The 22,688-nt window shown below is 52.5% G+C and overlaps 1 protein-coding gene across 1 annotated transcript in view; it reads left to right on the top strand.

Annotated features, from left to right (window-relative positions):
• MYO18B (myosin XVIIIB) overlaps window positions 1-20,677 on the top strand; it is a 64,488-nt gene extending 43,811 nt beyond the window's left edge. Inside the window, exons 38-46 of the mRNA XM_054289054.1 lie at window positions 452-565; window positions 946-1,062; window positions 1,698-1,781; window positions 3,127-3,264; window positions 3,440-3,625; window positions 11,582-11,715; window positions 12,590-12,751; window positions 18,092-19,341; window positions 20,101-20,677. Coding sequence (XP_054145029.1) covers window positions 452-565; window positions 946-1,062; window positions 1,698-1,781; window positions 3,127-3,264; window positions 3,440-3,625; window positions 11,582-11,715; window positions 12,590-12,751; window positions 18,092-19,340 — 2,184 coding nt within the window. The 3' untranslated portion in view covers window position 19,341; window positions 20,101-20,677. The remainder of the gene's footprint in view (window positions 1-451; window positions 566-945; window positions 1,063-1,697; window positions 1,782-3,126; window positions 3,265-3,439; window positions 3,626-11,581; window positions 11,716-12,589; window positions 12,752-18,091; window positions 19,342-20,100) is intronic.
• Window positions 20,678-22,688: the final 2,011 nt, after the last annotated feature.

Genomic DNA, 22,688 nt, shown 5'->3' with positions numbered 1-22,688 from the left:
AACCAGGAGCAGAGAAGTTGAGGAGCAGCAGGGGTTTAAAACGTGGAGATTTCTGTGTTCTTTAGCAGGGAAAAATGCCCTGACATGAAATAAAATGTCACGGACACTGGACTCTCCAAGGTAAAAAAGAGGGCAGTTTAAATTCTGAGTCCAACATTTATAGATTTCCAAAAGTGACAGTGGATTGGAGGGCAAAAGTGCCCCCTCTCCAATGACACTGTACAAACCAACAGTCCATCAAATTTTTCCTCCTCCATAAAAGAATGCAAAACAATAAGTTATTTACATAAAGTGCATGAGAAAGTTCATTACAAGACTATAAACATCAGAAGGTTTAGAAGAACTTAAAAAATAGGGTGACACCCTGTGAAAGTGGAAATAAGCAGGGGGACAGCACCATCAGCATGTGGTTTCTTCTGCTTTAATGATGATCCCCTGCGCCTTTCCCCAGTTGGAAGAGAGTGAAGCCAAGTGTGCAGAGGCCCAGAGATGCCAGCAGACAGCAGCCCAGGAGCTGGAGAACCTGCACACAGAGCTGGAGACCCTCAGCAGAAGCAAGACCCTGGTGGGTTCCATGGCAGGGCAGGTGGGAGGGCACAGTCCCATCTTGGGAGGTTTGGCAGCAATCTGCAGCTGCTTTGCTAAATCAGAAGTGTTTAATAAATCACCTTGGAGTGTTAATTACACCTCTGAGGATATTTATAAAACATCCCAGCGAATTTACTTAGTCTCCAAGGATATTTCTCACTAAATCACCTGGACTGTTTGGAAAGAGCAGCCCCCGGGGTGGTTTATTGGGTGGACAAAATTCCTGTGAGGGAGAAGCATCCCAAGGTCCTGCTCTGGCTCTCTGATGGGCTGGAGGCTGTTGGCAGCATGTTCCAGAGGGGATTTGGTGGGTTCCCTGTGGGATCCATGAAGCAGGAGCTGTGGATCCTCCTGCAGGTGGACGAGCAGCTGTTCCAGCTGCAGCACGAGCGAGCTGACCTGCTGAAGCGCATCGATGAGGACCAGGAGGACCTGAACGAGCTCATGGAAAAGCACAAGGCTCTGATAGCCCAGGTAGGAGCTGGGGGAGCCTCTGCAGCCCTGGGAGGGCTCTCAGAAAGCCCTGCAGGATGGCACAGAGCTGGTGGTGGCACCTGGGGGTGCACAGAGGGGTGAGGAGCACAGAGATGCTGTGATGAGGGAGGGAAGGCTCACAGCAGCAGATCCTCTCACCTGCAGTTTTTAATCTTTCCAGAGGTGTTTTGCCTTTAGTTTCAACACCTGGGGAATCCTACAGCTGCCCCTCTGGGTTGTTTTTATTCCTCCTTTCACCATTTTCTCATGCAGAGGTTAAAATGTGCTGTCAGACAGCCCTGGGGCTTTCAGTGCCATATCCAAACTATGTCAGACTCTCCCAAAGGATTATCCTGGGAGCTGAGGGACCTCAAAACTCCCATGGGAGGGGGCAGGCTGACAATTCACAGTCTAGTGCCCCTTGCAGATGTGGTAGGGATCCAGGAACCTGTGTCTGGAGCCAGGAGAATCCTGATCCACAAATACTTGTTTCAAAATTTTTGGAAGCTGTAGGGAGTTGGGAGAATGCAGCTCCATCAGGGCAGTCCAGGAGCAGCTCACTGGAGGTTCAGGCCGGAACCAGCCCTCTGCTCTGAGCCCTGCTGCTCCCAGCTCCACATTTTCTGTTCCTGCAGTCGGCCACGGACATCGCTCAGATCCGGGAGCTGCAGACGCAGGTGGAGGATGTGAAGAAAGAAAAGCAGAGCCTGCAGGAGAAGGTAATTCCTGTAGGAGAAGGTAATTCCTGAAGGAAAAGGTAATTCCTGCCCAGCCTGTGACACTCCTGCTGAGGAATGGGACCTCTTTAGGCTGGAGAAATCGTTTCCTTGCAGAATTTTTGGGATTCACAGCCTGGTTTCTCCCTCCTCCCCTGTTGAATTGGGATGGGCTGACCCCAGGGCTGCCCCAGGGTGGGCACCAACAAGGGCTGCACCCCCTCGCCTCTGAGGCTGTGCCAGCCCTCCTGGAGTGAGGGATTTAATTTTAAACGCATGAGTAATCCCATTAAGTGAAGTGCTTTACTGGAGCGTGGCTAAGCTGCCCAGGAATCAGAAGCAGGAGGAGCGGGTGGTGCTTTGGAGATAGGCTGGATAAAAGGAGACGAATTCCTGTAGTTTTAGGTCAAATTCAAAACCTGAACCCGGGATCACTGAAAGGGCAGTTTCCTTTGGAGATCTCAGTGTAAGAACTGAGGAAACAGCCTGGCCCAGGCAGCTTTCCACAAAGACTGTGAATTTTTACGCCTGCTGTCCTCAAAGAGTGTGTGAGGAGAGAAGAGCAAAGGAGCCCCAGCCACGTGTCCGGGCCAGCAGGTTCTCCTTTCAGAGCCGCACTTCGCTGTCAGGCCTGTTCTGTGTGGCTCCAGCAGCAGGGAATTCTTTGGGAAAGGAGGGCAGTGCTTGGCCACAGCAGCTCAGGGGCCAGGAGTGACCCCCAGGGCATGTGAGGGACTGGGGAGGGGTCCAGGGGAGGGGAGCAGGAGAGGGGATGAGCAGAGGGGATCAGGAAAGGGGTTCAGCAGAGGGGCCTGTGACGATGTTCACAGGGGTCTGAGGATGAGGGAAGAGATGAGGATCTGACTCCATGTTTCAGAAGGCTGATTTATTATTTTATGATATATATTATATTAAAACTATACTAAAAGAATAGAAGAAAGGATTTCATCAGAAGGCTGGCTAAGAATAGAATAGCCAAGAATGATAACAAAGGCTTGTGGCTTGGACAGAGAGTCCGAGCCAACTGGGCTGTGATTGACCATTAATTAGAAACAACCAACATGAGACCAATCACAGATGCACCTGTTGCATTCCACAGCAGCAGATAACCATTGTTTGCATTTTGTTCCTGAGGCGTCCCAGCTTCTCAGGAGGAAAAATCCTAAGGAAAGGATTTTTCATAAAAGAGGTCTGTGACAGGGTGGTCCAGGAGAGGGGTTCAGGAAAGGGGATCAGGAGAGGGGTTCAGCAGAGGGGTTCAGGAAAGGGGTTCAGCAGAGAGGATCAGCAGAGGGGTCCAGCAGAGGGGCTGGGGGATGCTGATGCTGACACAGCCCTGCTCTCCCAGCTGCAGGCAGCTCAGGCCAGGGCAGCCCAGCTGGAGCAGTGCCCGGCCGAGCGCTCCATCGTCAGCCGGCAGGAAGCTCGGATCCGGGACCTGGAGAGCCAGCTGGACTTCCAGGCCGTGCAGATGAAGCGCTTCGAGGTACCCCCTGCTCCCCTGGCACTGCCACCGCCCCTCCTGTGGGGACAGGAGCACCTGGGAAGGGCTGAGGCAGCACAGGGGGTTGGTGGCACTGCTGCTCTCTCTGAGGGCGTTTCTGACAGCCAGCAGTGCCTTGGTGCTCACAGGGACATTCCCAACTCCTCACCTTCCCCAGGTGCTGGTGCTGCGCCTGCGGGACAGCATCATCCAGATGGGAGAGGAGCTGGAGAAGGCGGCCGAGTCGGAGGCGCGGGAGAGGGAGAGCAGCAGGTACTACCAGAGGAGGATGCAGGAGATGAAGGCTGACATGGACGAGCTGGTGCAGAGGGAGCTGGAGTCCAGCCGCCGGCGCGTGGAGCTGGTGAGGTTTGGGGGATCCCATGGCCAAAGTGGTTTGGGGGGTCCCATGGCCACAGGGGTTTGCTGCAGCTGGAGGTGACCCCTCATAGCCCCTGGGCTGGTTTGAGGGCTCCAGAAACTCATTTTTGTGGGCTCCTTTGTGTGCTGTGGCTCTGGGGATGGAGTTGTCCCTCTGGGAGGGACAGGGAATTGCTTTGCAGCTCTCTACAGCACCAAACCATCGAACCAAAGCTGTCCTTGAGGATCCTCGTGTTCCCTTCTCCATGGCTGGTCTGGGAGCCTGGACAGTCACTCTGCTCCATGGTTTTTTTTTGTGGGAATGATGTGGCTTTGCCTGCTCTCATAGAAATGCAGCTCCCGTGTGGCTGTGGCACTTGGGGACGTGCTTTAGTGGTGGGGTAACAGTTGGACTGGATGATCTTGGAGGTGTTTCCATCCTGGATGAATCTGTGATTCCAAGTTAGGTCATTCCTGCAGCTCCTCATGCTGGTTCTCCTCATGTCAGGCAGAGCCACAGTGGGTGGGAAATGCCCTGGCCCTGAGTGCTGAGGTGTGCCAGGCTGGCTGTGCCAGGCTCAGCCCAAGCACCAGCTCCTCCTGGAGCTCCTGGCTTTGCCAAACCCGCCCTGTGTCTGCACAGACAGTGCCAACCAGCAGCTAAACCCACTCTGAACAAGCAGAGCCCCAGCTGGCTTTGGAGAGCAGCAGAAATAGATTCACCTTCACTTCCCAGCCCTTTCCAGAGTCTCTTTTCATGTCGCTTCTTCCAGTAATCCAAGGGAAAGCCTCGCTCCCGAGTGGTAATTGAAAGATATTGCACTTCTGCTGGCAGCAGGGCTGAATTAGGAGCAGTTATTTTATCAATAATCTTTTAGTTAGCAATCAAGGAGATTTCAGGATTTATTCTGCCCCGAGGCTGCCAAGCCTTGCCGAGGGGAGTGGTGTGAACGATTCCCAATCCTCTGCCTGCACCGGGGTCAGGCTTTGTCCTTGCTCTGCCAGGCTCAGCCCTGCCTGCTCCAGCCTCCCCTGGGCATGGAGTGGGGCGGGATCTCAGCTTCTGGTGCTCTGCAGAGCCATGAGAAGGGCTGGGAAGGATGGAACAGGGACTGGGAAGGATGGAGAAGGGCTGGGAAGGATGGAACAGGGACTGGGAAGGATGGAGAAGGGTTGGGAAGGGTGAAACAGGGGCTGGGAATGATGGAACAGGGTCTGGGAAGGATGGAGAAGGGCTGGGAAGGATGGAAAATGGCTGGGAAGGATGGAGAAGGGGCTGGGAGGGATGGAGAGAAGAGAGAGGCTGTGCTGATGTGCCATGGGCATTCTGGGCTCCCTGATCCCTGTGGGACTGGGGGAGCAGTGGCTGTGGGTGCTGTGATATTGGGTGTTTGTTGCAGCTCTGCTGGAAGGGCAGTGCTTGGAACATGGATTCTGTTGGGATGGGGGTGTGTTCTTTTTGCTGTATTTTTGGGGGTTGTGCCTGTATTTTTAGCAGCTTTCTGAATGTTTCATATGGGGATGTGAGCAATGGGAGCTCCTGGTGTTCTCCCAGATAAAATGTGCAAAGAGGTCTGAAAGGGATTTTAGAGGCACCTCCCTCAAATCAGACACAAACAGCTGAGCTTGTAAGGCAGGACTGGGGGCTCTGGGTTTATCCAGACACTCAGATATTTGGGGTTATCTGGCAGGAGAAGGGAGCAGGGGGGGCTCCCCCAAACACAGCTCCCCATCCCAACTTTCCCATGGGGATTGCTCAATAGGAACTGGCTCCAGGCCCTGCTGTGACATTCCTGGGAGCAGAGGCATCCCCCAGACTGTGTCCTCTGAAGAGCACTTGAATTAAACATGGGCCAGAGCTGTGATCAGGGAGCCCAGCCCAGCCTGGTGGGGAGCATCAATAGTTAATAGAAAGCCACTTATGGCTCTGCTCCTGCTAAATCCCCCATCAATTATAAATCCAGCCTGAATTATTCACTTGACATTACTTAAGTTGTGCTCTGCTCCTAACAATTTTTGAAAAACTTATTTAAATACACGGCGGTGAGGTTGTGGACTTTACCACACACTGTTCAGGTTTAAAGGGAGGTGTTGAAGTGACAAATTCCTGGCAGAGATTGGGTTAAAAATCCTGTCTTGTTTCAGAGCTGCTGCCTGTATATGTAGATATATATATAGAATATATATACAATATACAGAATAGGAGGTATTTTGTCCTCACAGCTCATATTTACCAGTGGAAAATCCCATGCCACCATCCCCAGCCAGGCTCAGGGTGTCTCCATTCCATCCCTCCTTCCTTTCCCACCCAGTTTAGGGCACTTGGGAGGCAGCCTTGTGCCATTCAGCAGGGAACACCCAGTGAGGAGCAGGGATGAGAGCTGGCTGCCGGGCAGATGGCTCTGCCTCATGAATTTTGCAAGAAGGATGGGTTTTGAACGCTTTCCAAGCGTGTTTGGTAATGATGGGGGTAGGACTTGGCCCTGCTGGACTCTCTTTGCTCTGGCTGCACATCCTGGGTTTTTCCTCCCTGGAGCTGGAGCTCCTTTCCCAATAAAATCTGGATCCCAGCCTGCAGCAGCTCCTCAATTCTCAGCTGCTGGGTTGGCACCTAGAGCTTGACAGGCCAAGGATGGAAGGGATGGAACTGGGGCTGAGAAGGATGGAGAAGGGCTGGGAGGGATGGAACAGGGGCCGGGAAAGATGGAACAGGGGCTGGGAAGGGTGGAAAAGGGCTGGGAATGATGGAACAGGGATTGGGAGGGATGGAACAAGGGATGGGAAGGATGGAACAGGGGTTGGGAGAGATTGAGAAGGGCTGGGAAGGATAGAACAGGGCCTGGGAGGGATGGAACAGGGGCTGGGAAGGATGGAGAAAGGGCTGAGAAAGATGGATAAGGGCTGGGAAGAGTGGAACAGAGTCTGAGAAGGATGGAACAGGGGCTGGGAAAGGTGGAGAAGGGCTGGGAGGGATGGAACAGGGGTTGGGAAGGGTGGAGAAGGGTTGGGAAGGATGGAACAGGGGCTGGGAGTGATGGAACAGAGTCTGAGAGGGATGGAGAAGAGCTGGGAAGGATGGAACAGGGGCTGGCAAGGAGGGAGAAGGGGCTGGGAAGGATGGAGAAAGGCTGGGAAGGGTGGAACAGGGTCTGGGAAGGGTGGAGAAGCACTGTGAAGGATGGAGAAGGTTTGGGAGGGATGGAGAAGGGCTGGGAGCAGCAGGAATGTGGGAACAATGAGTGGCTGTCCCAGTGTCTGGGTTTCCCTCCTGAGGCTGCTCCTAGGGGAGGATGGTGCCGCCCGTGCTGCTCTGACTGAGCTGCCTGCAGAGTTTGGATTTCATGGCACAATTCAAACATCTGGTTGAGGGCTCTGGGATGAAAACTCAGCAATGGGGTCCAACCATGGGCAGGAGCTGCTCAGGTCTCTTCTTTGGAGAGCCAGGCGCCTTTTTGGTGGAATTCCTAGGGAAAAACAGGGGCTGAGCCAGCTGGGATGGTGCCCTGGCTGGTTGAGGCACAATCCAGGGATTTCTGGGTGTCCTCCTGTCCCTCTGTGCCCAGCACAGCTCCACTGAACCCTCCCCTGAGCACACCAGGGGGGCTGGTGGGTGCTATCCTAAAATCAGCTTTCTTTAATGAAGCTGTGAAACTCATCAGCACAATAATTAACTCATTTTACAGAAAACTGAAGCGCAGGTGTGAAGATATTCTTCACAAGTTTGGTTTTTTTGTGAGAGGCTCAGTGTAAATACTGTAAATAACTTTTTTTTTTTTTTTCTGGTTCTTTTGCTGGCAGATCTTTGTGCCCTGGCCCTGCTAAGACCAAGTTGTGTAACACAATAGGATTAGGGGGTTTTGCTCATTTGCAAACTATAAAGGGTTTTGGGGTTTTTTGCTGGTGTTTTTTTTTGGGTGTGATTTTTTTTTTTCTGTGAAGTTTTTTGTGTGTGTGTTTTTTTTTGTTTGTTTTTGGGGTTTTTTAATGTGTTTTGGGGGTTTTGTGTGTGTGTGTTTTTGGGATTTTTGGTGGGGATTTTTTTGTTTCTTGTGTTTTTCTAGGGGTTTTTGATGTGTGTTTTTTGGGGTTTTGGGGGGTTTAAAAATTTTTTTGTGGGTTTTTTTCGGGTTTTTTTTGTGGTTTTTTTGTTGTTGTTGTTTTTTACTTTCGGGAGGCTTTTTGTTTCGTTATTTTTTGTTTGGTTTTTTTTTATTTTTTGGGGGGCTTTTTGTTTTGTTTTGCGGTGGTTTTGGCTTTTTTTGGGTTTTTTGTTTTGGTTTGGGATTTTGGTGGTTTTTCTGTTTGTTTTTTTGTTTGTTTTTTGTGTGGTATTTTTGTGGTTTTTTTGTTTCTTATGTTTTTTATTGTTTTTTTGTGTGTGGTTTTTTGGTTTTTCATGACTTTTTGGTGGGGTTTTTGTGTGGGTTTTTTTTTTTGCTTTTGTGGTTTTTTTTAAAATTTTTGGGGAGGGCTTTTTGTTTTGTGGGTTTTTTGCTTTTTTTGGTTTGTTTTTGTTTTGGTTCGGGTTTTTGGGTTTTTTGTGGTTTTTTTGTGGCTGTTTTTTGGGTTTTTTTGGGGTTTTTTGTGTCTGTTTTTTGGGGTTTTTTTGGGTTTTTAGTGTTTGTTTTTTGGGGCTTTTTTGGTTGCTTTTTTGTGGATGTGTTGTTGGTTTTGGGTTTTTTTGTTTGGTTTTTTTTTTTTTTTTGACACCTTTGAGGAGCTCTAATGACAATTACCATCAAAGGCAGCCGGTCCTTGGAGGTGATGGAGGAGCCAGGAGCGAAAGCTCGGTGCCTATTTTCTAATTAGGGGCTGTTGTGATTCTGCTTTGCCTTTAAAAAGAGTGAATTCCTCAGGAATCCATCAGCTGCTCACGCACCAATTACACGGTGCTCACACTCCAGCCTTCAACCCAGCGAATTTTTGTCACTTCAAACTTTCCCAAAAACCCTGCGAGTTAACGGCTTAATTAAAAATAATCATGATGGATAGCTTCTGCAGGTGCGGGCTCAGTTATTAGAAGAAAAAGGGATTCGAGTTGGATTAATTAGATTACACTTGACTCGGGGTGGATGGGAGCGAGCAGAGGTGGTGTTGTCACAGCAGAAGCGCAAACAAAAATACAAAAATAAAAAATAAAAAAATACAAAAATACGAAAATACAAAAACACGAGGTGGTGACAAGGACGTGGTGCTGGCCTGGGAATCCTTTGGAGTCCTGGGGATCATTGCACTGCTGGTTTTACCTCCTTTTAACCTCTCTTCAGATAATTCTGAGACAAAATTAGTTGGGGAAAAGAAAAAAGCCTCTTAAGGAAAAGAAGGTTTAGAAATCCCTTTCCATGAGGGATGTGCAGAATATTTTCAGGAGTGAGAGCAGCTCCCTGTGGGTTTGATGAGTGCCAGGCATCACTGAGTGAGCTCCTGTCCCCTTTTCTTGGGGAAACCTTTAATCCAGGCTCCCTGTCAGCAGGGATCAACCTCAGCCTTCTGAAACCATGGATTCTGACCCACCAGCAGAGCCAGGCCTTTGCTCTGGGGCAATGGGAGAATCTGGTTTGGAAATGTATTCAGAACCAGGCAGAACGTATATTTTATTTATTGATGATGAAATATACATCAGCCAGGGGTTCTGAGCTGGTCAGGCTGGTCCTGCTGTGCATGTCTGGCTGCTTTGGTGGGAGCAGCCAGAGATGTTGGTGCCAAAAGGGGTTTAACAACAGAGCATGCTCCTTTTAGCCCCTCAAGTCCCTCATGGTGCAGATTGCCCAATAATGTGAGTTTTCCCCTTTATTTCTCCCCATTTTCTGCTCAGAGGAAAGAAAAAGCCAGCTCTGCCCAGTGTGAGGGTGTCAGTTCTCAGCCCAGGGACTGTGTGAAAAGAGAAAAGCTCCTTGGATTTACATTTAGATGGAAACAACGTGTGTCAAAGGTGTCCTGCAGCTCCCTGGGTGCCAGGGGCCTGGTGCCGGGCCTTGTCAATTTGTGCTCTGCAGGCAGCATTCTTCCATCTGAAATTGAATCATTGCGGCAAAATTATTCCTTTCCTTGAGACAATTGTAGAGTTTGGAGAAAAAACACGAGATGTCTCCGCGGATGAGATTTGGGACAGCTGGGATGTGGGGTTGAGCAGTGTCAGATCGATTTTGTGGCTCACATTTAAATCACCCCTCGGGTGGGGGATAGATCCCAGGTCACCCTCCCGAGGCCACCAGTGTGTGTGCCACAAACTGTGGGTGCCAGGGGTGTCCTGGGGGTGCCAGGGGTGTCCTGGGGGTGCCAGGGGCAACCCCAGCTCAGCAGCATCACCTGGGGTGTCCCTTCCCTCTCAGCATTCTCAGGATCATGCAGAAGGCAGCAAGATCAGGGGGGACCCCACCAGCCAGGGGGACCCCTCCAGCTCCCAGGGCATTCTGTTTGCTCCTCCCACAGCCATCCCAGGGAATTTCTGTGTTTGTGGCCAGAGAAGTGGGTTTGGGGTGCTGGCAGGGAGATATTGTTCTGTGCCTCCCTGCCCATCGCTGTTAACAGCAGCAGGACAGAGGAGTGGAATTAAATGCAGCCACTGAACTGTATTTGATTTGTGCCATAGCCTGCAGGTGAGTCAATAGAGGCTCTTATCAGCCTGTGGAAAGGCTCAGCTCTTTATCAGGCAGCAGTTCCACTCCCTGCTCCTGCAGTCCCAAGTACTGAACCCAGGCACGTGGGCGCACAGAGCTTGGGGCTCTTTCCTTCTCTCAAGTGTTTCACTGTGAGCCCTGTTCTGAGCCCCTGCAGTCCTTGGTGAAACACTTCCCTTGATGAAACAGCTCCTTTCCACCTTCTCCCTGAGCCAGGAGGGAAGTTGGAAAGACCAAGTTTCAGAAAACTTCTCATCAGCAGTGAGGTTTTCCCCAGCGCCAGCGCATTCCCAGGAGCTGCTGTGACACCCAAACTGGGCTGTTCCTTTCCATGTTTTGATGAACTGAGATGTTCTTGCCCCAGGCCCTGTGTGCCTGGTGATTCCAGGCCTTCCATTATTTACTGTGACAGTGTGCCAGCTCCTGTGCCCTGGCCTGTCTCAAGTCATCCCTCACCTTGTCACCGCCGCCGTGGCGATTTCACAGCTGGCAGCTTCCATCACTGTGGATCTGCTGCTCCCTTCTCTCTGCCCTGTGATGGCCTGGGAACAGCAGGAGGGGTTCCTTCCCAGCTGGAAGGACGTGGAATGTGATGAGGATGGGTGCAGGGCCAGGCTGGTGCCCTTGGTGTGCAAGGTGGGAGATGTTCGTCCATGGAGATGGGTGGGTCGTGTCAGATTGTGAATCCTGGAATGGTTTGGGTTGCAGGGACCTCAAAGCTCATCCAGTCCCACCCCTGCCATAGGCAGGGACTCCTTCCACTATCTCAGGTTGGTCCAAGCCTTGTCCCAAGCTGGTCTGGGACACTTCTAGGGATGGGGCAGCCACAGCTTCTGTGGGCACCCTGTGACAGGGCCTACTCACCCTCACAGGGAAGAATTTCTTCCCAATATCCCATCTAACCCTGCCTCTGACAGTGGGTAGTATTCCCTGTGTCCTGTCACTCCATGCCCTTATTTAAAATTCCTCCTCAGCTCTCTTGGAGCCCCTTTAAGCACTGGAAGTAAAACTATTTATCAAAGAAGTGGAGCAAAACTATTTATCAAAGAACCTATTTGACCATCAACATCCCCCGCAATCTTATTTATCCCAACCCCAATACTAGCCTTACTTCTAGCAATCTCAATCTGTCTGTATCCATGCCCTTATCCAGAATTCCTCTCCAGCTCTCCTGGAGCCCCTTTAAGCCCTGGAAGGTGCTGGAAAATGCAATTCATGTTCACAGGCACTGCAGGGCATGGTGCATCTAACCAGCCCCACTGGCAGCACTGGGCTGGGTGTGGGATGGTTCAGCAGTCCCCGTGCCAGGTGCAGACCCTCTCCTGGTGTCCCCTGTGCAGGAGCAGCAGCTGGCAGAGCTGGCAGAGGCGCGGCAGGGGCTGCAGGCTGACCTGGGCACCTCCATGCGCCGCATTGCAGACCTGCAGGTGGCCCTGGAGGGGCTGAAGGACAGCGATGACAGCGATGCTGACAGGTGAGTGCAGGGCTGGGGGTGTCAGAACTCAGTGCATCCCTCTGGGTGTCCAGAGCCGGGGGGCTCAGAGACCCTGGCACACAGCCCAGAACACCTGGGGATTTGATTTTGGCCCTTGGAGCAAGTTACCCGCTTTGTATGAGGACGTGAAAGTCACACAGGTTTGAACAGTGTAATAACAAAATGATCACAGGGTGAAAATGTAGATTTTAGGATTTTTGGTATGGGGGTTATGGGGACAAGATGAAGGAATCTGGGCGTGTTCAGCCTTTCTTTCTTCTTCTTCTTGTTCTCCATTTTCTGCAGTGATGTTGGCACTTTGGGATTGGTTTAGAGTAGAAGTGCACAGTTTTCTTGGTCCAGGGGTCACAACCTGCAGGCAAACATCTCGCTTTGGTCAGCTTGCCTCCCCCACACACCTGCCTCGGGCTGGGGGTTTCAGTCCCATCCTTGGAAGGAGCAGAGGGGCCTTTTCACATGGGGGTTCCATGTCTCAGTCCTTGATGGAGAGGCTCCTTACATCTCAGTCTGTCTGTCACTGTGGTTGTGAAACAGGTGAGGGTCTTTGGTGGGAGACCACCCGAAACTCAGAAGTCCAGCCAGGCCGAGGGGTGGGACAGCTTCCAAGGCTGTTGTTGCAAAAAGGGCACAGTTCCTCCTTCTTAGCATACAGCAAACACACCTGTGAAAACAACACTGTGCTTTCAGGTCTCAGGGCCTTTGGTGTGTGACATTCTCCTTCAGAGCCAGAGATTCTAGACACAGGGGGTTCTTCTCTCCAGTGGTGCCCCAATGACAATCGCAAGGCAGATGAGGGAAAATTCTCACAGACTCTCACAACCCATCCATTAAAGCGTCTCTCCTGTCCCCCCAGGGATGCCTGCTCCACTGTTGGCTCCGTGCTCAGCCTGGAGCCTGCAGAGAGCGTCAAGTCCTGGCCGAGCTCCTCCTCAGGCTGGACGTCCCTGCTGAGTGCCAGCGTGGCCGGGAGCGTTTCAGCACCATCCGTGGGCAGCCGCAGCACCCAGAGCCTCAGGTGAGGGACCCCAGCCCATCCTGGGGGTGCTGGGGGGATGCTGAGCTGTGGGGCTTCCTCTGGGATGCGCAGGATGGAGCTCAGAGGGACCTGTGGTGTTTAAGGTTAAAACATCAAATCGAGGGAGGCAGTCGCTGCTACGCCGGGGATCAGTGAAACGCCAGATGAAAGTCACTACATCAAAAACGTGCTTCAAGCAGGAAAATATGCCTTGATGTGTTCTCTGGAGATAATTTAAAGAGGCATTGCAGCCTGTTTGAGGATTTGTATGCCATATGCTCGCCACGGAGGGAGATGGACGCGTTTCTACTGTTCTAATATCAAATATGTTAATTTTTGGTGGTGATGCTGATGGGCTGGGGGGGAGATGGAGAGGGGCCCAAGCACCTCCACAGCCCAAATGTCCCTGCTTTGCTCTGTGGGTGCCCAGGTGCCCATCCTGAATTGGTGCCCATCAGAGGGACCACCCAGTCCAGAGAAAAACCCCATTTCTGTGTCACAGAGAAATTTGTGTTTCGTGTGTGAAACAATCACATGGCTTGAGTTTGGAAAAATTGTGTAAATCAGGGTCTGGGGCTGCGCTGTGGAGGGAGCTGGTGAGGATGGAGGAGGGTGTTGGAGGTTTGTGAGGGCAGAGATGGAGCAGGGATGGAATCCTAGGGCAGGGAGCAGAGTGGGCTCCAGAGAGCATCGTCCCCTTGTAGGGAAGGTGGAAAAGTGCCAGCCATTCAAACTCAGGGTGGGCAGGGCTGAAATTCAGGGTGGGCAGAGCTGAAATTCAGGGTGGGCAGGGCCGGCAGTGCCCCTGCTCACAGCCCCTGTGATTCAGGACCTCCCCATCCCACTGCCCCCCCATAGATGCTGTCTCAGGACATGCATCACTGCATTTCCAGTTTTTCTCCCCATAACCAGGGCAGGTGCCAGGCTGAGGCTGGGCACAGCTCCCTGCGGGTGAAGATGCTCTGAGGTGACAGGATTTGTCAGGGTTGTGAGCACAGTCTCACTGCAGACATTAGTATTAATCTCCCTGCTCTGATTCCGGAGAGCTGCATCCCCACAGCCCCCACCTGCCTTGTTCAGGAGAATCACTGTTGTCAGAAATGATGTTCTGAAGAGAAATTCCCCTGCAGGAAACACCCTGGGTGAGCTGGAGCAGTCTGGGGAGGTACAAGGCAGAGTTTAAGAGCAGTCAGACCTGTGGGGACGTCACAGAGTCCCGGAATGGTTTGGGTTGGAAGGGACATTAAAAATCATCCCATTCCAACTCCCATAGACCAGTGATGAGTGGGAGCCCTGAGAGCAGTGGGCTGAGCTCACTGGCACCCTGTACAATAAATAAAGCCCTTCCTAAGTGCTGCTGAGGAGGCTTTGGTCCAAATAACCCAGCTCTGATCATTAATGAATGACAGAAAAAACAGGCATTGTGGCTAATATATTATTTCTGGTATATATATCCAATTTATACTTTGGATTTATAGTAGAAGATAGGCAGGCTTTCAGGATGGACATTGGGAGGAATTTCCTCATGGAAAGGGTGGTCAGGCCTTGGCAGGGGCTGCCCAGGGAGATTTGGAGTGCCCATCCCTAAGGAAGGTGGCACTCAGTGCTGTGGGCTGGGTGACAGGGTGGGGATTGGATTCCTGGATTCCTCTCCAACCTCAGCGATTCTGGGATTTTGGGGTTTGCTGGGCTGCCTGTGGCCTTTGTCCTGAGCCCAAATCAAATTGTCCTGAGCCCTGGCCACAGTGTGAGCATCTTCCTCTGTCCTGGGGCTTGTGAAGGGGCAGATTGCAAATGCTGGTGTGGGAGCTGCTGTGTTAGGCTGCAGCTCATCTAGGATGGAAATCGAGAGAGGAGGGGATGAAATGCAAACAAACAGGAGACGAGACTGGAGGTAATAAAAAGGAGATCAGGGAAACGAGCTCTTCCTTATTAAGATTCCTTTGTCTTACACGAGCTCCCAGTAATGAAAAACGAGTCCTGCTCGTGTTGGCTGCTCAGCACCACATCTGGGCTGTTTGCTGAACAAACAGCTGCCAAGAGCCAGAGGAGAGCAGGCAGCTCTTATCACCCCTGTGCTTACAGGAGGGAGAGCTTTGATTAACGTTGCCTTTAATTCTCTGCCATTTAAATTCCTTGTACAAAACGCTGGCCGGCAGAGCTAAGCCTCCATAAATATGACAGCTCAGGGTTGTGATAAATACGATTTTTTTATTATTAAGAAGGCAATTTAAAAGTTTATGTATTTATTCTGGCCTTTTCCAGGCAGGCCAGGGCTGTGCTGTGATGGGAGGTTATCCAGGGGTGCAGTCAGGGAGTGGATGCACAGCTCAGGATCTGCTTCTCCATCCTGCATCCCACAGGATTGGGGCATCCACAGCCCCAGGATCACCCTGGCAGCAATTCCCCTCCCACCTTGGTTGACAAAACCAGGAGCCCTGGTCCCAGGGCTGCTGGGGATCCGACAGGTTTATTTTTAACCAGAATTGTGTCAGAAGCAAATCATTGCGTGGGAAACTGGGAGCTCTTGTGTAGATGATGGTGTGACAAGAAAATCCTCTCCTGACAGAAATGAGGCCAGTGTCTCTCCCCTCCCTGAAACTGTCTTGGGTTTTATTTATCAGCTCCCAGGAAAAGCATCCCAGCCACGCTTTCGGCCCTGGTCATGTGTTGCAAAGCATGTGCGGATTTTATTGTATAAATGATTTCAGCTGGTATAATTGTAATCATGCTAATTGCTATGTAATCTTCGCTAATTATTGTTGTATGTCATTTGGTTTGGTGTGAATGGCAGATTGCAGAGCTCTGTTGGCTTCCAGGTGCCTCCCAGGCATCTTTTGCTGGGAAAAGATGGGAAAATCATCTTCCCTGAGGATGCTGGAGGAGCAGGGCTCTGCTCAGGGCTGGAGGGGCTCAGGGTCCTGCCTCCCATGGCATCACCTTCTTTTGGGGCTGCCTGTGCCTTCCTGGGGTCACTCTGAGCCCTGGGAATTCGTGCTGGGAATCAGACAAAGATTTATGGATGAGCAGAGGATGCTGCAGGATGGGTGTGACTGTCAGGCTCTTGTGTCCTGCCTTGTGAGGAGGATGAGGATGAGGAAGATGAGCCACGATTTTGGAGGGAATAAGGGAACAGTTAAAGAAACAAATCATGGAATGGTTTGAGTGGGAAGGAACCTTAAAAATCATCCTCTTCCACCCACTGCCATGGGCAGGGACAACTTCCATTATCCCAGGTTGCTCTGAGCTCTCTCCAGCCTGGTCTTGGGCACTTCCAGGGATCCAGGGGCAGCCACAGCTTCTGTGGGCACCCTGTGCCAGGGCCTCACCACCCTCACAGGGAAGAATTTCATTCCAATACCCCATCCAGCCCCGCCTCTGGCAGTTTAATGGGTGCAGAAAATGGGAACTTTTGGGAGAGATAAGGATGGATGGGGCAGTCTTGGTCTTTTGCTGGAAACCAGGGCATGGAGAGTGTGAAGTCCCTGCTTGGACTCTGGGGCAGTCATGGAAACTGGAACAATCCCACCTTTGGAACAATCCCACCTTTGGAACAATCCCACCTTTGCAGCTTTCACTCCATTTCAGACCCTGAAGATATTCAGGAAAGCATCCCCTGTCAGTCATGTTGAACAGGACAATAAATACAGCGTGTTCAGTCCTTGTTCACAGCCCATTAGTGGTTCTCACATCTCCACTCACTTTTATCTCAGCCTTAAAACCCAAATAAAAACCCTGATGCCGGTGTTTAATTTATGAAAGCCATTCATGCAGCACACAGGTTACAATATTATTTGGAAACGTGCAGAATGAATGGAGCAATTTCTGTACAAAACCTCACCGAAGGATTACACCAGCCGTTTAAGTAAGATGCAATTTAGGGTCCTAAAATCCAGCATTATTGAAATGTCTCAAACTATTAATCAGCTGTGGTGCTTCAGCAGTGTCAGCATGGGACGGGCCTGAAGGGTGCAGTGGTTCAGGGAGATGAAACCTCTGGTTAATTCCTTAATAATAAAGAGATTTAGGCTGGTTAAACGGGCAGGGAAAGGTGGTGGGTGCCAGTTTAGGAGGGCATCTCTGTGCTCTGGGCTGTGCCAATGGGCACCAAGAAGCTGGAGCTGCTCCACTGCCCTTTCCCTCCTGCAATCCCACATTTCCCAGCTCTGGAGTTTGTCCTCAGCCCATCTCAAATGTGAATTATTTCACGGGTCAGCAGCAGAGCCTGGTCCGAGGGTCCCGGGATTCTCCCCTCCCACCCCATTCCCATGGCAACAGCGGCATTCCCAGGGCAGGAACCTTCATCACTGCTGCTCCCTCCCGGAGATTCCTTTGTTCTTTGGGTCCTGCTGCTTTGCTCTGCCCTGTTCCCTCTTTTTCCCTCCTCCTTTCTTTCCCAAATCCCCATCCCAGTAAGGCTAGATCTCGTTTCCCTCTGCTGAGCAGTGATGGGCGTACCTGGGAGTAGGGACAGTGCCATAAAGCAAATTCTTGGACAGGATCAAAAATGTCAAAATGCTTGGAGGGGATCACTAAGCAGGGGCTTAGTGACACCAGTGACCCCAAGCCCACTGGTGCCCATCTCTGTGACAGGGACAGCCTGGCTGGGGCTACTGGTGTGGATCCCATATGGTTCCTGCACCATCCCTTGCTTGGGATGTGATCCCTTGTCTGGCCATCCCTCCTCACTGTGCAGGAACATCAGATTCAGGTGTAGCAGGGCTCCTGTTTGAGCAGCAGCCTGGGTGAAACATGCCCAGCAATAACACTGAGACGTGTCGGGGGTGCGCTGCGAGCCGCTTTCATAAAATTTTAGTGAATAATCTTTGGCTTTGACAGGAATAAAATAAATCCTACATATTGCTGTAATCTGTCAAGAAGAAGGATATTTGGAGGTAAGTGCTGGCTTGGCAGAGCTGAAGCTGGTCACACCACCAGGAATTATCCAGGCTGGCTGACCTGGGCTTATTTGAGATAAAATCCTTGGGCATCGCCCAACTGCTGGAAGCAGCAGTGACTTCATCCCGAGACTCCCATGGCAATGCCAGTTTTCATTGCTTTTTGTCCTTCCTGGATGACATCCTGGTCACTGGGAGTATCCCACAACTAACTAACACAAGTTTCTCTGACGTTGGCAGGGGGTTATTTACAAATCACAAACGGGACGGGACTGCTGTGGAACGTGCCTTGAGCTGTTTTATTTTCCAGCATCAGCCTCATGACATGATTATGACAATGGGAAGACGCCAGCAGCTCGCATCTCAGGCAGCAGACAAAGAACTTAATGTTACAACTTACCTGATAAGTTTCTTAACTTATTCCCACATTTCTCTTGTTCAGGGTGAGCAGAGACACCAAGGACCCCACTCCGAGCCGCCCTCTCTCCTCCCGGAGCTCTGCCCGCCCCACCGAGGCAGCAGATCCGGGGAGAACAACGAGTCCCCTGCTGGCGGCCACAAGACGGGAATTTGGAAAACCTCAGGCAGAAGAAGAGGAGCTGGAGAGCCCAAAGAAGCCGGTGGATAGGATAGGAGACACGTCCCCATCGCTGCTGCGCGGGGCGTCCCCGCCGGTGCCCAGCCGGAGGAGGCTCTCGGTGGCATCGGGGTCGGTCCCGGTGGGCTCGGGGCCGGTCTCTGTGGGCTCGGGGCCGGTGCCGCTGGGCTCGGGGCCGGTGCCCAGCTCTGCCGCCCTCTCGGAGTACGTGGAGGAGCTGCGGCGGCAGCGGGAGCCGGGTTTGGGGGACGCGTCCCCGCTGCCCATTTACCGCACCACCGGTGCCGCGGCCCTGCGGCGCTCCAGGGCTGCCCTGGAGGAGCCTCCGGGGAGGCTGGAGGGGGATCGGGCGGGGGATGGAGAGGGAGCAGGTGCCAGCCTCACCCGCTCCTCCAGCCTGCGGAGCATGGCCTCGGAGCCGGCCGGGCCCCCGCGTTCCCCAGTGCTGAAAAAGGCATCGAAATTCGGCTCCTACGAGTCCCTCCTGCCGGGGCTCGACGGCTCCGGCCGCCGGCCGAGCTCCCCGGCTGCGGGGATGGAGGTGCCGCGGCTGAGCTCCTGGAGGAGCTGCCTGGAGCCCTCGCTGGAGGACGTGGAGCTGGGCAAGGAGCCGGAGGGATTGCTGGGCGAGGGGAAAGGGAGCGACCCCTTCAGCTGGAGAATCCCCACGCTCAACTACGAGAGGAGAACCAAGGTTGACTTCGATGATTTCGTGCCGGCCATCCGCAAGTCGCGCTCGGCCAGCAGCCTGGGCAGAACCCGCAGGGACCGGAGGGACCCCCGGGCCCTCACCGTGCGCTTCGAGGACGAGGCCATCGCCTCGGGCAGCCCGGAGCCCTCCGACACCAAGGGCACGGCCAAGGGCAGGGAAGAGCCCGGGGATGTCTCCGACGCCTCCTCATCCTCGGGCTCGCAGCGCTCGGCCCGCAGCGCCGACAGCGTCAAGCGGCGTCCGCAGCCCCCGAGGGCGGCCGGGGAGGGCTCCAGCGGCAGGGCCGGCAGCCAGGGCAGCGCCGTGAGCGGCCGAGCCGAGGCCGAGGGCAGGGAGGACGATGTCAGCAGCATCATGAAGAAATATCTGAGCAAAGAGTAAGGTAAGTGTGCTAGGCAGGGATGGCACGGGCTCAGAGATGTGGGGTGCTGGCCCCGAGCCTCGGTGGCTGTGCTGGTGCTGGGGAGTGTGTGGGGACGGGATAGCTCAGGACAGCAGGAGTCCCCGTGCTCATCTTGATGTCTCAGAGCATCCCAGGGCTGCCAGGGTGTCCCTCGGGGTGTGTGGCACTGGGATTGTTCACCCCTTGCCTTTGCACCTTTGGAGCTGCAATGGGGATGCTGCTGGTGCCAGGGACAGCCCCAGAGGCATCCACAGCACCAGCTCGGAATTCACTGGGGTTTCACAAAACCAGCATCACTCAGCTGCCATCCCAGCACGTGGCAGACTCATCCCCCCAAGCACTCCCTCCTCAGGGCCCAAGTTTCTTTTGGGTGATTTTCTTTCTTGGCGATTACAAGTCAGCTCAGGCTGGACGCTGGGGTTCCCTCTCTGGAGGATGGGGCTCCCACCTGGCCCAGACATCCTTCCCCCAGTTCTCAGCAGTCTGTGACACCCACTTGGATGCCATGTCTGGATTGCAACTGACACTTGGAGAATTAGGATTTATTGCTGCAATCCAGGTTTGAAAGCGGAGTCCCTAATGAATGCGCCACAACTGTAATTAAGTGTTTAAAATAGATTAGAAAAACATTTTGTAAAACCATTGCCTTTAGAGTAACTTATTGGATGTCAAGCTGTGACCAAATTGACTAAGCCAACACGCGAAGGGAGCGCATGTTAATAAAACATTTCTTTCCAGGAAGCAAATTTGCATAATGCAACGTCCCAATTTCTGCAGGATGCGATTCCATCGAGCCCCAACTCGCAGCGACAAGGAGCCACGTTGGGCACACAGCATCCCTGCTCCTGGGAGAACCACCTCACGTGAGCAGAGACTGCAGAAGGCTCCACAGAAGTCATGGGATGGTTCTACAAACTTATTTTGGTCCTGGACATACCGTGGTTTCCTCTTGCTCCTGCCCCGTTTCCCAGCTTTGCTCAGGGCCAGCCGCGGGGACAAGGACTTTCCTGTTCTCCTGCAGTTGTTTGACTTGGGAGTTGGTGCTTAAATTCAACCCCAGCGGCTGCCACAGATGCTGAGGATGTGCCATGGCCTGGGAAAGCCGCTTTGAGAGGAGCTGGAGGGACACCAAACCCCTCCCTTGTAACCCAGAGCTGCAGCCCAGGTGTCTCATCCCACGCTGCACTGCCCAAAAATCAGCTGATCTTGAGGATGCTCTTGGGTCTCAGTGTGACACCCAGCAACAGCAGAGCTCTGAAACTTTGATAATTCCACAGGTATTTGATGAATCCACCTGTGCTTCCATGGCTGCAGCCTGTGGGGGACACCTGGGCACATCCCAGTGGCTTGCAAGGCACATGGGTGATGGAGGGGCTCTATTTAATGTCTGCTTGGTTTTTACACAATAAAATATTTGCTTCTTTGACACACAGGTCCCTTCTGGTTATTCCTTTCCCCACGATGGGAGCAGTTCCGTGGAAATTGTGCAGTGCAGAGCTGAGCACCTCCTTCCACAAAAAACTCTTTTCTCATCCTCACCCTTCTTTCCTAGAAGAGATCCAAACTTATTCCTTGATCAGAGGTTTGGGGCAAAAGGACGCACAATGTCCATGCACAAATCTCTCCTCTCCATCAGGCATTTCCAAGTAGGAAATTTCCACCAATTTGCACATTCTCCTGGGACCCCTCTGGGACAGCCACAGGGCAGTGGCAGCTTGAAAGGCCGGTTGGGCACTGTTCAGCATTTTGTTTTGCCTGTTGTATTCTTCACCTTCACTTCTCATTTAAAGCAGAGCCTTGCAGCAGGCAGCACTTCCCTTGTCAGCGATGGATGAGGGCTCACATCAGCGCTTTGCTCAGCAATTCCCGGCCGTTCCCGGCGGCTCCGCAGGGCTGCCAGCCTGGCAGGGGGCAGGGTGACATTCCTCCTGCTCCCACGTGTCCCTTGCAGGACGTGTGCCTCATGCACGAAGGCAGCAGATGAAGAAATTGCCTCTAATTAGTGTTAAATTGGTCTTTTTTTAAAAACGATCCCGCTGTTTCTGGGAGGAAAAAAGAAGCAAGTGCTTTTCTCTTTGCAGGGAGTATTGCTCCCCAGAGGGATTTCACAGAAGCAGGGAATCACAGAAGGGTTTAGGTGGGAAGAGACCTTAAAAATCATCCAGTTCTTCCCCCTGCTATGTGCAGGGACACCTTCCACTATCCCAGGTTGCTCCAAGCCCCATCCAGCCTGGCCTTGGGCACTTCAGAGGATGGGGCAGCCGCAGCTTCTCTGGGCAACCTGCGCCAGGGCCTCAGCACCCTCACAGGGAAGGATTTCCTCCCATTATCCCATCCATGCCTGCCCTCTGGCAGTGGGAAGCCATCCCCTGTGTCTTGTCCCTCCATCCCTTGCCCCAAATCATTTTTGAGCTCTCCTGGAGCCCCTTTAGGCTCTGGAAGGGCACCGAGCTCTCCCTGGAGCCTTCTCTTCCCCAGCTCCCCCATCCTGGCTCCTCTGTCTGCCCCAAGCCAGCTGATGGCACCTGAGGGGAGGGACACCAGTGGCACCTGGAGAAGGGACACCCGGGAGCAGGAATCCAGTGCTGCCCCACCTTTGGCCTCTGAAGTCCAACCCACAACCACCCACTGGCCGAGGCGTCGCTTTGCAGCTCGTTTTTAATCTCATCTCCAAACGTGACACAAATTGCTCATTATTTGTGGCTGTGGCAAAACGATTCTTCTGACACAAAGCCTTTGATTTGGAATTACTACAGTGTTGGCTTTGCTGGAAATTAAGCTGTTCCTATTTCAACTTGCGGGAGAGAAGCAGATTTGTGTGTAATACGCTGACTTCTTTCTTTTCCTTTTGCTTTGCAGGACACAAAGGAAATTGCTCTGTCACTTGGAATGGCTGTGCACATCCTTTAATGACAAACCAGGACAAAAACGATGCTTGGCCTGGAGCGTTGCAGGCTCAGTCCAGAGAATTGTTTGCCCTTGGAGCAGCCAGAGAGCAAAGCTCGTGGATGGTGAGGCCGAGCCATCCATCAGTGCTGGCTGGTGGAAAATACGGTGTGTGCACAGCACAGGGGGGAAATCTCTGGTTCCTGGGAGGCTCAGGAGACACAAAACTGATGGCTGAGCCAGCCAGGAGCAGGACCACGGCCATTTATAGCCTGGAGTGGGAGGACAGGAGTTATTCCCATTGCCCCGGTGTTTTAGCACGTTTCACCTGCTCTCAGCACAAGAGCTTTGCCCTGTGTTGGGGAAGATGAAACAGGAAAGCCTTATCAATGTGATTGTCTGGCAAAAGATTTTGAGAATATAGAAGCTATAAGTGAGAT

The sequence above is a fragment of the Melozone crissalis genome, unplaced genomic scaffold (genome assembly GCF_028551555.1).
Source record: "Melozone crissalis strain CALT ecotype California unplaced genomic scaffold, PUWL_Pcris_2 ptg000063l_1, whole genome shotgun sequence".
Lineage (NCBI taxonomy): Eukaryota > Metazoa > Chordata > Aves > Passeriformes > Passerellidae > Melozone > Melozone crissalis.
Note: the sequence above shows the minus strand (reverse complement) of the source record. Positions and strands in the feature narration are given on the sequence as shown.